Consider the following 16592-nt stretch of genomic DNA (forward strand, 5'->3'; position numbering starts at 1 on the left):
ACTTAAAGACTCAGTTTGTTCTTACTCATTGTATATTAGTAACTATTTTTTTTTGCATATTATTGTGTTTTCTTAGATCATTATTTATGATGCTAAAAATGTCAAAATCGTAAGCTGTATCATATTACTGCGTATAAAACTGTCTAGTCCCCAAAACAATGTGTACTTTTATGGTAACCGGACGTATTATAATATTCGATTATTCAATTAATAGTTACGATGTAGGTATATTTGTATCTTTTGATTTATGATGTGATGAATTTTTTGCGTTTTAGATAGGTATTGTCTGTATGCTGAAATTGAGCTCAAAACTTAGGCACGGTCTTTTGTGCTTTGTTAAGTAATACGTAGGTATCTAGATATAGATAAAAGACCAAACTTAGTAGTCCAGTAAAACATCAGAATAAGGTGCATTATATTCGATTTAATCGTGAATAAAATAAATAGTTTGTACTTATAAAACGTGAGTCAAGATGCACTCAAATGGAACGATATATACATATTCATATAATACACACAATAATGAATGAGGTATTAATCATTCATGTTTGTTTAAATAACCATATTACTTGGAATATTGCACCATTTATAATGACTTTGAAAACATACACGACTAACTATTAAAATCATAAATTCAATTTTTTCTCGCATCTTTCTCTTTCTTAATCTGGAAAATGGTCATAGAAAACGAAGAATAAGACAGATTAATAATTGCAGATATGTTCAGTAGTAAAGATATATTCATAAAAATCGTTTCAGGCCTACCTTTGCACGTATTATTTTATATTATTAAACTTATTAAATGCTCCGTTATAATTATATATTTGACATAATAATGTTTGATAAATACACAATGGTTTTGACCTTGTCTCACACCTTCAGCTGTATGTGTGAACACAATAAGTTATAGTTTTTTCAGTAATATAGAGCTATTTGTTACGATTTGTAATGGTAGTAAGTGACGAATTAACTTTTGAAAAAAAATGATACATTGGTTTTACTATGTACATTTAATTTATGTGCATTTGAATTATATAGCGTTTATCAACACAAAATAATAAGTAGATACAGTATAACAACATATTCTTGTGATATGAATAAACAAGTTGATATAACTAAATAGTTTCGGAATTTTCACGATAGGCATGGTTGCATGACCTTAGAATAACATGAAACAGCATAATATTATGCATAAAATTATCAACATCGCTTTTTAATCAACATCTTATTAATTAAAAACCAATATTTCAAATGGATAGATCTAATCATCTAATCATTCGACGAAAAGAACCCATAAAAACTAATGAAATTACCATGTTTCTCAATGATAAATTTTCGTCAGGCCCTTCGAACACATACAAACAATGTTTCAAACTTGGACCATAATGAAATAATATGTATCTAGTGTTCCTAAATATCGCAATCCACCTACAAAACCTGAAACGTCTTGCGTACCTACAATTAATACATTTATGTACCTATATAGTAGGCAAATTAATGTCGTTTGTCCATCTGTTTGCCTTTTATGGTCGGACATTGGGCCTACGCGGTAGTTGAGGTCAGATCATGCTTTGACATGCGAAGTGAAACCGTGAGGTGCAGTTAACTTATAAAGTAGTTGCATTTAACTGTGGAGGTACGTATTTTCCGTTATACGAATAAGTTCATTTACTTGTATAATTTATAGGATTTTTTAGTGTGAACTTTTCGTTAGCGATTTTCATGAGCATGTGATGCTCATAGTAATTATAACGCAATAATAAAAAAAAGTTATAGGTAAGTTCGTAATTCGTGAAAAAACATACCTAGATACGAATCAGTTTTAGTATACGTATGATTTTCACCTGTACTTTCAATAGAAATGAAGAAGTTGCAAGCAAAAGATTGTAGCAAAAGATTAAAGATAAATAGATTTTCTATCTATAATAAAAATTTCACAGAAATTGGATTTTTTTGCGTAAATTAACAAGATAAACTCGTATAATAAAATGATAATTTACCGTAATATCGATGCTAGTTTTGATAATCTATGAAATTTCACAATTTTTTTGGCATAATAAACTTGTATTTTGGATAACATTGCTAAAGACAGGATGTCATAAAACTCACGGGGAAGATTTAGAAATTAATTAACATTAAAACTTTGCCACATGCATCACTTATAAAACCCATTAAAATATTACAGAACAGCCGATGCCGATAAATGGTCGTAATTTATTTGTATTGCTGCGGTAATATTGTATATTTTGTGATTTACATACGGTATGTTCGTATGTGTACCGTATTTAACAAACAGTCGATCGTTTAAGATATCAGATCAAATCGATTCCATTATAAAGTCGTAATTCAAGTTCTATTTGCGATAGCAGTTAGCACTTACATAATTGCTCGTACCATAAAACCTTGTCGACCTAGAAATTAATATTCAGTCAATAATTGCTGCGATGTCTCATACCTCTTGAAAAATGCCTCGGTTGTTTGCATCTTGCATTGACCTTCGACAGTTTGCCAAACTTATTGGTTGTACGATTACGCCATAACATGTGTGCGGCGGTAGGTGGTAGGTGCGGTTACCATTCCGCGGCAGCAGACCGCGCGCGCGCACGTATATCTCGTTACCTAATTCCCTATCTTTTTTACAGATCAGGATAAAGACTACGCGAAACGGCCAATTAATTTCGACATCGAGGAGGAGACACGCAAAAAGGAAACGTCCAAATGGCTAGAGAGTCATTTTGGCAGTGATTCGCGCTCTTCCCACGATTCGATCGCAGAGGAGATTGGACGTCGCCCCGAAACTGGATATTATGTGAAGAAACCTGAAGACGAAGGTTATTACGGAAAGACATCATCTGTGCCTCAACCGCCCGTGTATCCCGATCGAGTGCTCAGAAAGACAAAATCATCAACACCTTCCGACGAAAGGCCAGTGAATCGAACGGGTGGTTATTTTAAAGGAGTCGCTGATTGGTCTCAACGTCGAGCCACAAAGCCAAGAATGCCGGAACCGAGGAGCTCATCCCCATCACCGCCGGCGGCTAGATCTCCTTATGCCAGTGATGATAGATTAAACGGTTCATCACCTAGGCACGTATACGGGAAACGTGATTCACCGCAAGGTAGATCTTCACCGATCGGTCGGCGTCACCCGCCGTCTCGCGACGACTCCGCCTACGTGTCCTCATCGACCATGCACAGCCCGCCGCGCGGTTCCCCGTTTCGCCCGCTCGAAACAGATAGATCATTCCGGGAACCGTCCATAGAGGACGATTACAGACCACCCATAGTTCCTGAAAGGAAGCGTCATTCGAAACAACGTTCAGAGGATCATCGCTACGACAGTGGCTACAGGAGTTCATCTCGCAACGGGAATTCGGCCCGGTCACGCGACAGCCGCGAGGACAGCGCAGTGGAGCCTCCTCCGGATTATTCCCCGCCAAGAGAGCGTCGCGGCAGTTCAGACCGGGACAGAACGCCGCCGCGCCGCCGGGACAGAGACGAGAGGAAGCAGAATCAGAAGACGCGGTTCGCGGACAACGGCAGGCGGCCATCACCAGTGCGCAAATCCGTGGGATCCGCAATCGGGAATTCGATAAGGAAATTAGTGGGCAAGATCCGCTCGGCGTCGTCGGAGCGCAAGACGCGGTGGCGCACGCCGTCCCCGGAGCACGCGTCGCGCACGTACCGGCAGTACGGCGGCGAGCTGGCGCCCCCGGCGGCACCCCACGCGCCCCACTCGGCGCCCCACGCGGCGCCCCACCCCGCGCCCCCGCACCGCTACTACCTCGGCGAGGACCCTTTCGCGCCCAGCATCTACGGCCGCGAGCACAAGTACGACGGCAGTCCTAGACGCGCAGCTGCTGCCGATGCCCGTGACCGCGAAAGGTAAGAACTATATCTATCATTTGTAGACAACTTTTTCTCGATCAATCTGATCCAGTTATCGAGGCTGTATTGTAAGTTGCCCTTATATTTTCTCTTGAAAAACTAAAACAGCCCCTTAATATCATAGAACAATGTGACTATCCCCTTGGTAAATATGAGTTACTGTAGATGAAATCTGGTTGAAAATATTGTTTTCTTTACAAATGGTTACAATTGAAACATTAACTTGTATTAACAAACAAAGCAAACATTCTAACAATTTGTGATTCTGTATAGTAAGCGTACGTCTTATTTGTAAACAACGCGCATACCTGAAAACAAAAACAAATTAATTTAAGTTTAACATATTTCTCTCAGACTTATAAATTAGAAATGAAAATATATATATAAATAATAAGATGCGTAGCCATATAACAATAAATTTTTGATTAATCATATTTTTTGATATGGCCTATTATAGTTTTTAAATAAGCGTTAAATTGTATTAACAATGCCCACCTGTATTGTATGCTAGCCTTAAATAGAATCTTGTCGCAGCTCTATGCCTCCTACACGATCATATAAGCGAATATAAATTAATGATTTCTACTTTGATCATATCGGGTTATATAGGAAAAACATCAAATACACGTGGACCGAACTTAATCTATGAGTTTCGATAACAATTTAGTATTTAACTTCAAACAATTTACGCTATTATACTCGAGACTACTTCACATTGGTTATTGCCATATCATCATCATGATATAATATGGCAGTGGCCAATTAATTGTGATGTGCCATATTTTAAACTTTAAGTATTATTATATTGAAATATTTATTTACGTGCGTATAAAGTATCTAAGTATAGTAGTATCAGTAGAACTCAAAATACAAGAATTTCATCTTAAATATATTATCGTAAACACATTAAAAGCTTTATGATTAACTAATTGCCCTTGACTTCTCAATTAAAGTTGTAACATCATAATTAAAATATTTTAAATAGATTTTAAACCTACGCCTTCTTTTTGCGCACATTCAGTTGATATGGTTGGTCTTTATTATTCAGTCAATTATGTTTATGTGATACCTAATAATTCTAAATGTTTGCATAGGAAACTATTGAAGCAATTGTTTGTTTTCAATTTCCCTTATTCAGAGCTTTTTTTATCACAATATAACCTACTATATTCGATAGAAATTAACCATAAATAGATCATTATAAATTCCCTTTTCTAATTCAAATGATCACTTAAATGGCGTTTATACTACGAGTTATTTATAACAAACACTTCCATAATGGGATTTATACTTGGAATATGTAATCTGTAGGTATACACAGTGTCAATTCTTTTCAAAACTAAATAAAAAATAAATTTATTCATAATTTATTCGTCGTTAACGATACATTAATAGCTCATAGTACTAAAGCTCAGCCATTGGAATAATTACAAGCATTAGATTTTCCTTGTGGTCGCATTCCAGTGGCGACAATGCAGTGTGCCTTACAATATTTTATTACAATGCATTTTAGTTATTATTCTCGCAAATACATTCACAGGAAACACATACATTATAATTTTTAATAGATTACTAAAATATGTTAATTATGTACCAAAATTACACGGGAGCTATAAATGACAAATTTCGTTATTGTACTGTCGGAGTTTGAAATATAGAGATTTTTTCTCTTGGAATAATAAACGAGATACGATAATATAATAAAATATTTAAATTGAGAGTATCTTCAATTTGTTTTTCTAAAGACTGGATAGTTAGTTGATTATTAAACGGATTTAGACCTAAATCAAAACAACCAGTATAAACTATAAACCCTAAAATTACATACAGAAATTATATTATAACGCGTTTTGTTTGTACATACAAACAAAATACCTAAATACACAACAATAAGTCACAGTATTAAGGGAAATTGAAATAATAATATACCCAAAAGAAAAGCAGTGAAGAGTAACGAATCGAGGAATATCATTATTTACTTATGTAAAGCGCTAAACTTTCAAAATAGGAGTATTTCGCAACATAATATGACCCATGTATGCTAAATTGTTTTTGTGAGCCACACATTGTTCCAAAGATGGATAATTCTTAGTTTTCGAGTAGAAAGTTTTTCCGTAAACTATGGCGCGATACTTATTGGGCAGTTTCTATAGTTTACGTAGTTCTTAGATTTTAAAATAGATATTATACTTTTGCTTTTATTTAAAAAAGCTTTTTAAATGCTTAAGTAGTAATTATTAATAGATTAATTTATGATAATTAAATTTAGTTATTAAAACATTGATAAAAGACTAATTACGCCTATAATATTATAACATCATAAATAGTAATTAGCACCATTGTTTCAAGATTTTCGACAGCCAATTAAGCTGATAAAATCGACAGCGAAACAATAGCCCTTTATATCAATCAAAAAACTCGTCACATTTCAATCAAGTCGCGTCATTGCGTTCCGGCATATCTTGCCTTTTCGATCTGCGGTTCTCCATGACTTGCCTAGTAAGGGTAAATAAGCGGTTCTCGGTAAAACAGCCCTTATTTAGTGTATAATCGTTGAGTCAGCGGCGTCTCGCGATACATAACTATAAGGATCGTGTGGCAATGGTAGTGCTATGACTCACTTCAAGAATATGTCCAACAGGTGTAGGCTCTGATCATGTAAATTAGCTCGACTGTCATTGCAGCGCAAATGTGTAACGCTTCCTTATTGTAGACTTAAAAGAATACAACCTAACAATAGTTTTTGTTGCATTATTAAATAATGCCACGATCAAAGTATATAATTTAAATTGATGCCATTATAAAATAGTCAACCGCTTAAGATAAGTGAACAAAGCGTGCTCGTTAGTTGTGTAGGCGGAGATTCCCCATTGAATCCAATTACGTTTAAAACACAAGATTACATGTTTTTATGATACGACCAGATAACAATAAACGCACGTGGGATGCGCTCATATTATTACTTACGAAATCATTTTTTGTTAATTTTTGTTTTTTCTCATTCCAGAGGACAATTCTCGAGCACGCTTGGTCGATTCAGTCATTCCGCGAGTCGACTGAATCCGAACAGCGAAACTGAGGAAGACTATTCCCGCTCAGCACAAACCCTACCGAGGAAACTCCACGACCGCAAGGAGAAAACCACCGAAAAGCCGAGCTCGAATAAATATTGGCAACGGCTGACCTCAAACAAACGATCCACAAGTGCCATTAACATATCAAATAACGGAGCACCAGAAGGAAAGGTCAATGGTTACCCGCCAGGTCCCGCGAAACCGGCGCGGACCTACAAAGGCTTAAACAGAAGCAAGAGTTTTGCTATGGGAGTGCCCGAACAAGAAACACATCCTAGATACGTGACAGGAATGAACAGAAACTACTCCACGATGTACAAGTCCAACCCTCACCTGAGCCGGCTCGATGAAACACCTGAACAACTGAAGAGTCCAGGAATCGTCTCGATAATAAACAGAAGCCAACGCGATCTCGCTGATGCTGTATCAAGAGAGACGGAACGAAGACGCGATGGGTTGTTTGGCGCGCGTTACGGAAAAACCACGCCACTAAGCAACGGCCATACAAATGGATTCAGCAAATCTTACGACGAAACTGATAAGAAAAAGATATTTTTGAAAGGCCTGAGAGATCGTGCCCCAGAATTATACCAAACGCTTCACGATGACGAATCAGATGGAAGTAGATTATCCTCACGCTATGGAACACCATCACCGCATTACAAAGACCGGATATCTGAGGAACGCAAAGTACCAGTGTACAGAACAGACTCTTCTAACAGGGACAGCAGTCCATTCGTTTCTCGTTTGGATACGAGGGTAAAAACACCGGCAAATAGAAGAGAGAGTAACAGCAGTGATAATTACTCAGAAACGTACAGATACCAAACAAGGTCTGGTGATCCAGAGAGACCAAGTGTAACAGACACAGTTGAGACGATAAGCAAAAAAATCGTCCCATCCAGAGATGGCCGGTCAAAAGAAATAATTGAGTCCAGAGAAGTCAATTCAGTTACTAAAAGCAGAGGATACAAAGCGGAACCGATCACAACGATTAAGTATTATGAAAATGACCGACCTATTAAATATGAATCTCGAAATGGTGCTGCTCCTCTATACACTGAGCGGAGAAGAAGTAATTATAAAGTGTCGGAGAAAGTAAGAGATTATTAGGACTTACGTGACGTAAATACTTTTGCCATAATAATAACGTTATATTTTATTGAATGTTAAAGGACTGTTAGACACATCAAATGTGCCTTTATTATTACATTGTATAATGTAACATAAGTTGCTTTATGTAAAAAGTCATATAGTTGTACTAATAAGTTAATGATTAATAATAAGGAAACAGATTCCGTCCATTTGAACTTTGTAACAATTTAAATAAAGATTTTACTCATCAATTGTGAATAACTAGATTTTATAAACTAATTGATAACATTTGATACGATTATTATGAACTAAGAATGTAATCTTAAAAAAATAAATAATGTGTTAATTTACACTAATATTTGTTTCATTTATACTTCACCCACTGATATGGTCATTGGTCAGATTATTTATCTATACTTAAAAATATTATAAAGCTGAAGAGTTTGTTTGTTTGTTTTAACGCGCTAATCTCAGGAACTTACTGGTCTGATTTAAAAAATTCTTCGATGTTAGATAGCCCATTTATCGAGGAAGGCTAAGGCTATATTATTATATCACGCTAAGACCAACAGGAGCGGAGCAATGCGGGTAAAACCGCGGGACACAGCTAGCTAGTTAAAAACTATTTGATAATATGGCTATTATGTCAAAGTAAAAATCTTATTTTTGAAGGACGAGCAAGAATAAAGTCTCAGCTCATATTTTCATTTGTAAAAACCTCTAGTTGTGAATGGAGAGACTTTACACTTCAAACTTAAAAAGATGGGAAATTTTAATCATTTTTGTAGAGTTCTCTATAAAATAAATGAAAAAGTAAGTCCGCACACATATCATTATTGATTTATTTGTTCAAGTGTGTACCGTCTGAAGTTTAACAAACAGTAAAATTTAATTCATTCGTAATGAAACTTTTAAGTGTATGACTTATATTTATGTAATGATTCATGTTTTATTTATATTCGTACTACTAATGTTATTGCCGTAGAAGTTTTAGGATATGGTCATGATATGGTAATGTTCGAAATTCATGTATGCAAATGACTATCTGTAACCGATTAGTATTTGAATTAATTCCTTAATCCTTTACATAATATTGAAAATCCCTCAATCGAGATCGAAGGTTTAACTAAGACATGCGTAGTAAGTAGTATATACGTAGTTTATTTTGGTGACCTATATTACAGGCTTACACTTGGCACAGGCTTGGTAAATGTTAAAAATACTTATGTAATGACGATTCGAAAGTGCTACTAAAAGTAGTCTAATTGAATAAATAAATGTTTGAGTTTGAGTTTGAGTTTACACCTACCATAGGCACCAGCTTTCCACACACCTGCTGCCTGTTTGATGTTACTTAAATACTGTGCATGTAGGTACTGGAAAGAAAAAATAAAATTATTAGATATTTATTATTATTATTAGTCTGTGCTAAGACTATTGTAAACGCTGACACTAATAGCACATGATTTAGAATGTTTAGATACAATAATATAGTATCATAATAATCTTATTCACCGACGCATACTGTCATTTAACATGAATAACAACTGCGCCGCTTGTAACAAGTCACTAAAAACAACCTTTATTAAATGCTGCAAATGCGTACTTTCATACCATCCCATATGTGTTAATGTATCGAAAATATCTGAAGAAATTAAACAGCATTGGGCATGTCCTTCGTGCTTATGCAAGGAACCGAAGCGAGACAATACAAACACGCCGGTGCGCAATAATAATTTAAGTGACGAGCGCGACAACGTGACCATCCGTCCCAGCGGCCGCCGACCGATTGCTTCGTCGCAGAGCCCGTCGAATGAATCATCTGTCTTGTTATCGCTCGCAAACGATATTAAACTCCTTCGCTCGGACATGAGTGAATTAAAAGAACATATGAAAGCCGTTACTGATCATCTTTCCAATTGTAGCACTCGCCTCGACGACTACGAGACTCGAATTAAAATTCTAGAATGTCATAGCAATGAAATAATTAATTTAAACAAAACTATATCGAGTCTCCGTGAACAACTGGAGTCACAAAACCAAACATCGTTAAGAAACGAAATCGAGATCTCCGGCGTCAATGAATTCCCCAACGAAAGCCCGCTTCACATAGTTAAATTATTTGCCCGCAAAATAGGAGTTTCTTTGGAGGACAACGACATCGATTATTCTACAAGGGTGGGGCCCCGGCGGCGCTCGCCTAAGGATACCAGTGATACACCGCCGAGGCATCTCGTCGTCCGATTTCTGCGCCGGCTAAAACGCGACGAATTCCTCAAAGCAGCAAAAAGTAGACATGCACTATCGTCATCCGATATTGAAGTCCCTGGTGCGCCAAAGACACTGTACGTGAATGAACGGCTTACTAGTTCAAATCGCCAGTTATTTCGTATCGCAAAGCTTCGCTCAAAAGAACATGGGTATAAATACTGCTGGACAAAGAACGGCTCTATACTTCTGCGAAAACAAGAAGGAAATCCATCAATCCTCATTCGGACCATGCAAGACCTGGAATCGGCGCTCGGTTCCCCGACCTCCGAAAACCAATAACTGCAACTATGGAGCGTTCCAAGGCAACACCGTAAAATTCCTCAAAATTCTTAATTATTATTATATAATAACAGCTAGCACTCCTAATTTGCATAAAACTTATGTTTTAATTAATTATCGCATGAATCTTCTTGTATTATTGTTACGTTATACCTTTAAAAGCACGCAGACACGCATCACATATCACACACAACACACTAACCACAACTCTCTATTTTACACAAATACCCAACTCACAAACACTCTTTATCAATATTGTTATCTAAGTAATACCTTCAAATTCACGCAGACACACATTCTATATTACACACTATACACACACTACAACTATTTACTTTATACATATTATACTCAACTCACAAATACTCTTAATCAATATTGTTACATAATATGCACTACCTTTAAGATCACGCAGACACACATCCTATTTTACACACTACACACAAACCATAACAACTTATTTTATACCAGTACTGAATTCTCAAAAAATCTTTATCAACATCTGCATCGTTACAAAGACATCCCAAAAACTAATTTTTCGTGTGCAAGAATTATTCATATACTTTTCTGCATTCCATCTTTTCTCGCACGTTGGCATTCCACAGCACTTCATATAAAGCAACTCCACATCGTTATACTTTCATTCGTTTTAATTCACATCTATGGCTGTAGTTAATATTATTGAAGATTTAGATAAATACTTACAGGTGGAATGCTTCACTTTTGAAAACACAGAAGATTGCAGAAAAAAGCTTTCCAACACACGACTTAACTTCAAATTATTAACGCTCAATGTAAGAAGTTATCAACGCAACTTTGATGATTTTGCAGTTACTTTAGTAAACCTCAACCTTAATTTTGACATTATTGTTTTAACCGAATGTTGGCTTTCTGATGGTACAATACTAGATGTTTTACCTGGATATACTGTAGCTAGGACAATTACACAGAACAACAAAAATGGCGGGATAACTATCTATCTGCGAGACATCTACACCAAGACCATTTTACAATCGAACATAACTGACTCCGATAGTCTCCTCATTCAAATTAACACAAATACCGTTATACTAGGGCTATATCGTTCTCCTTCTTACTCAAACATAGACAGGTTCTTATTCTCTCTAGACGAAAACTTGCGTACATTAAGCAGATACCAAACAGTAATGGTTGCAGGGGATATTAATATCGACATATGCAATCCGGCTCATAACAAACGAAACGACTACCTGAATGTCATGGCATCGCATGGGCTTGTTCCAGTAATAAACGCTCCGACTAGAGAGAATGCGTGCTTGGATCACATATTTATTAAATCACCCTTTGGGCAATCTGGTGCTGTATACAAAAGCTCTATAACAGACCACGACATCGCTATTGCTGCAACTACAATCAATCATAAAGAGAGCTCCACTCCTCGTATCCGATGGAAATTTTTTATCGACGAGACAGCGGTTACTAATGACGTCAGTAATTTAACGTGGTCAAACGTACTTTCATGCAGCTATCTTAATACAGCAGTCACTATATTCACAACCTTAATACTAAACATCATTGATAAACACTCAAAAAAAGTTCACATAAGTCGTAATAAACTAAACATTAAACCCTGGATAACTCCGAATCTTATCAAATGCATAAAACGTAGAGATAAACTGCACAGTCTCACCAAAAAACATCCCTATGATGAAAATATGCGTCTCACTTACAAGAAATACAGAAATGTTTGTAACAAGCTTCTATTCACACTAAAGTCCGAGTACTATAGCAAGCAAATAGAGGACACCAAGCATAACCCAAAAAAACTCTGGAATACACTTAAATCTATCATACATCCTTCCGCACACAAAAATGACCCGATAAAACTAGCTAATGACACACACAACAACACACTAAATTCACTCAATCACTATTTCACGACACTTGGCAAAAATCTCTCTAATACAATCTTAAACAGGCTCTCTGCAACAGAACAAACACTCACAAACAATCACTCACTGGCCACCCCGTCGATAAACTCTTTTTTCTTCCTCCCTACTGATGAATCCGAAGTCGACAAGTATCTCTCACAGATTAAATCTGATAGCTCGCCTGGACCTGACGGCATTACGGCACGTTTATTGAAAAAAATAGGGCCTTTTATTGCTAAACCTCTTTCCCACATATTTAACCTGAGTTTAAGTTCAGGCTCATTCCCTGATTGCTGGAAAATTGCAGCCGTAACCCCCATTCATAAAGGGGGGCCAGTCGACATCCCTGAAAACTTCAGACCCATCGCGCTATTAAACATTTTATCGAAACTTCTTGAGAAGATAGTTAACAGAAGACTACTTAACTACCTAGATAAACAAAATCTTATTAGTGACAGGCAATTCGGATTCAGAAAGGGTAAATCGACGGAAGACGCTGCCATGCTGCTAATTAACTCAGTGGCCTCGCATATACAAAATGGCGAACAAGCTTTGGCGGTATTCATCGACCTAGCCAAAGCGTTCGATACCATATCGCCGAGTCTGCTCATAAAAAAGTTAGAATCAGTCGGAATAAGGGGCCTTGCGCTTGACTGGTTCTCTAGCTATTTGACTAACCGCAAACAATATGTAAAAATAGACGGGATAGCGAGTGAGGTCTTACCAATTAAATTTGGCGTACCGCAGGGCAGCATACTCGGTCCTACCTTATTTACCCTGTACATAAACGAAATAGTAAACTTACCCCTAAATAGTGCTCAAATAATATCCTACGCAGACGACACAGCCATTATATTCCATTCTAATGGATGGGATGAGGTGTACAAACTCGCAGAATCTGGACTCCAAACTTTAGCTAAAGCTCTCGATAGAAATCTCCTAACTTTAAATATAAAAAAAACTAAATTAATTGCTTTTTCCAAAACACAGGCATCGAAACCAAATCAAAATCTCCAAGTTAAATTTCATACGTGCAATAATTCTGAATTAAACAACTGCGACCAAAACTGTACTATAGTGGAACGTGTAAAAACTATAAGATATCTCGGAATCATACTGGACGAAAACTTATCATTCAAATCTCACATTGAAACATTGTCTTCGCGAACTAGAAAACTCATTTATGTAATGAAAAAACTGCGAGATTGCACTCCTCTTCCAATTCTCACCTCCGTATTTCACGCGCTCTGTCAATCTATTCTGCAATATGGCATATCTGTTTGGGGGGGTGCAGGAATAACTAACTTTATCACTGTGGAGAGAGCGCAAAGAGCCGTCATAAAGGTGATGCTGAGAAAACCCTTCCGCTTCCCAACAGCTGACCTGTATAGCGAGTTCGCAGTCCTAAGGGTCAGGCAGCTCTTCGTTCTCAAGGCTGTGTTAACTACTCACAGAACCTTAAAAATAAGAAAGGACTTTAAAAAACTCACCTCAAGGCGTACATTCTCACTGCCATGTCCTCGTGCATCCTCCCTTTTAGCTAAACGATGTCCAAAATTTTTGTTTCCTCGGATATACAATAGTGTCAACAAACATTGTAACATAACACTACTATCGAACTACACATGCAAGAAGGTCATAAAGAAATGGTTACATACGCTGTCTTTTGAAGAAACCGAACAATTACTTAAAGGACCACTGAGCTGACACACACTATAACAATATGCCTTCACTCACAAACAATGACACACACACACAAACACGCACTCACTCACGCACACACACACGTGAACACACACACACACACACACACGTAAACACACACACACTATCACGAACACGCGTGCTGCAAACCGCAAAATAATGTACTTTGTTTTTCTTTTATTTTTTATTAATTGTATTAACTTCCATTACATTAGATTATTTACCTACTTGTTAACTTTCTACTGTCCATAACATATGTATATAACCAAGAAGCGCAACTCAGGGTCCCAAGACACAAGTATTTCACTTAGTTTGGGACCCACTGTCGTACATTAATTGTAAATCATATAATGGACAAATAAATTTATTTCATTTATTTCATTTCATCATAGAAATGCACCTTATCAGTAGGTAGCTAGTTCAATTTTACTCCGAAGTTTTGTTTATTCGGTTATCGGAGTGCCTACCTACCTTGCTACGTACTGGTATAGTATAACCATGTATAACTATAGTATTAGAGAAAATATACAAGTAACAATAATTTAATAGCTTAACTAGGTTTCTTCTGGGTATCTTGCTTGCCTTTCGACAAAAGCCTCCTCCAAACTCTTCCACGATTGCCTTTGAAGTGCTATTCTTCTCCACCAGGTATCTACTACTAATTAGGAGTTATTCTAATGAGAATTAAGAGGAATGGATGAATTGAAAAGCATTTACAACATTTTGTTATTTATGGCATGTGTGACTTTAATAAAAAAGCCTAAATAGGACAAACTGTACTTGATGAGATTCCGTTTATATATAGATGGATACAATTAATATAAAATGTATGATAGTGACATCTATTAAAAATTTCTTAAATTACTTATTCACTTTATTTTAACTCAACTGTACAACTTGCGCATTTTATCATGTACATAGTTCGAGAATTGTTTAATAGATGGCACTTATATATAAAACTTATCAGGGCGGTTAAGGCTATAAAGGCATTTTTTATATCATTCTTTCAAATGAGTAAGTATATAAAGTATATTAATATAGTATATTATACTCATAGTATGCGATAATATCATCGCAAATGGCGAAATATTATAATTAAAATGAAAAAATTAGAGCATATAAGCTTTTGGAACGGATATGCTCTACATAAAGTTTTATACTGAAAATATGAACTTATGGAACTTATAACCTTTATTATTTTATGAGACATTTTTGTTTCGTTTTCTAAACAGTCAGTTAGCTTAAACAAACACAAAGTGAAGTCTTTATTTATGAAAACTTTTACAAGAGCTTTCGAATAGTGATAATATGTATTTTTATACTGCCTTTGGGTCAGAAGGTCCCTTTTATCTCACTTTTTGCCGCGGAAGAGTCCAATGTAGGTAAATTTAAAAAAATGTACTTCAAAAAATACATGTTTTTAACTTCAACTTGACTTCAACAGACATGAACAATTATTTTTCGTAACAGTGACGTTACCCGCGCAGACACGTAAAAATATACCGTACACGTAAATATATAAATTATATTCTATGATATTATCTTAGATAATAAATTACAAATGGATATTCATCATTCACAAGAATTACCTAAATAAACACATAGAATAATCTTCAACAAACACATAAGATTTTGTTTTAATTTAGAAAAATTAAATATTTTTGTTAGTGCCGGAATGAGGATTAATAAGAAGATATTAGTAGACTTTGTAAACTAATAAATTTTACAAAAAATTTGTTGATATACATGATTTCATTTCATATCAGTAATATTCTTCTTCACACATAAGTATTATGTGCTATTACTATCTGGGTATTATTATCTGGGTGTTCAATCTATTTTGTGCATAAAAAATATAGAGTTAGACAATTTAGGAAGAAAACTTTGAACCCTCCTAAAGCAGCGCAATTTGCTACTAAGTCATATAAACATAAAAAGATAATAGCTGTATATCGAATTGCAAATAACTAGTCAGCCTTCTACCCTTAGTAGGCAGGTTCGCTTTAAGTCTCCTTAAAGATTGAGACCATGACCTTTGTTCCAATCTAGTGTCTTTCCTGTCATATTTTTTTTAAGAATATAAAATTATATAATAATAAAAAAGTTATTACCGTAAATACAAAGTTTATGGATATTAATTAAAACTTAAAAGTTATAAATAGCGTATATATACGAAGGCACAGTGGTGTCATTCAATGTGTTAAAAATTATGCCTTATTATCTGGGAATTAAGTGGATATTAGATTGACAATAATTATGCCGTTTAAATATCTAGGTAAGAAGATACTTGGACGGATGCAGGTCTACTATGTAGTGTAGTGTCAGACTTGGTTTTGTGTTGTGTTTTGATTAGATTATGGTGAGTAAATAT

At 35.8% G+C, this 16592-nt stretch overlaps 1 protein-coding gene across 4 annotated transcripts in view; it reads left to right on the plus strand.

Annotated features, from left to right (window-relative positions):
* Positions 1-8129, plus strand: part of chas (chascon) — an 87304-nt gene extending 79175 nt beyond the window's left edge. For all 4 annotated transcript variants that reach the window (XM_090108753.1, XM_090108751.1, XM_090108752.1 and 1 more), the window contains 2 exons: positions 2643-3885; positions 6896-8129. In XM_090108753.1, the coding sequence (XP_089964879.1) occupies positions 2643-3885; positions 6896-8075 (2423 nt within the window). In that variant the 3' untranslated portion in view covers positions 8076-8129. The remainder of the gene's footprint in view (positions 1-2642; positions 3886-6895) is intronic.
* The last annotated feature ends 8463 nt before the right edge of the window (positions 8130-16592 follow it).

This window comes from Colias eurytheme, chromosome 13, assembly GCF_061535395.1.
Source record: "Colias eurytheme isolate Ceu_HAF_F1 chromosome 13, ilColEury1 Martin Lab GWU primary, whole genome shotgun sequence".
NCBI classification, from domain to species: domain Eukaryota; kingdom Metazoa; phylum Arthropoda; class Insecta; order Lepidoptera; family Pieridae; genus Colias; species Colias eurytheme.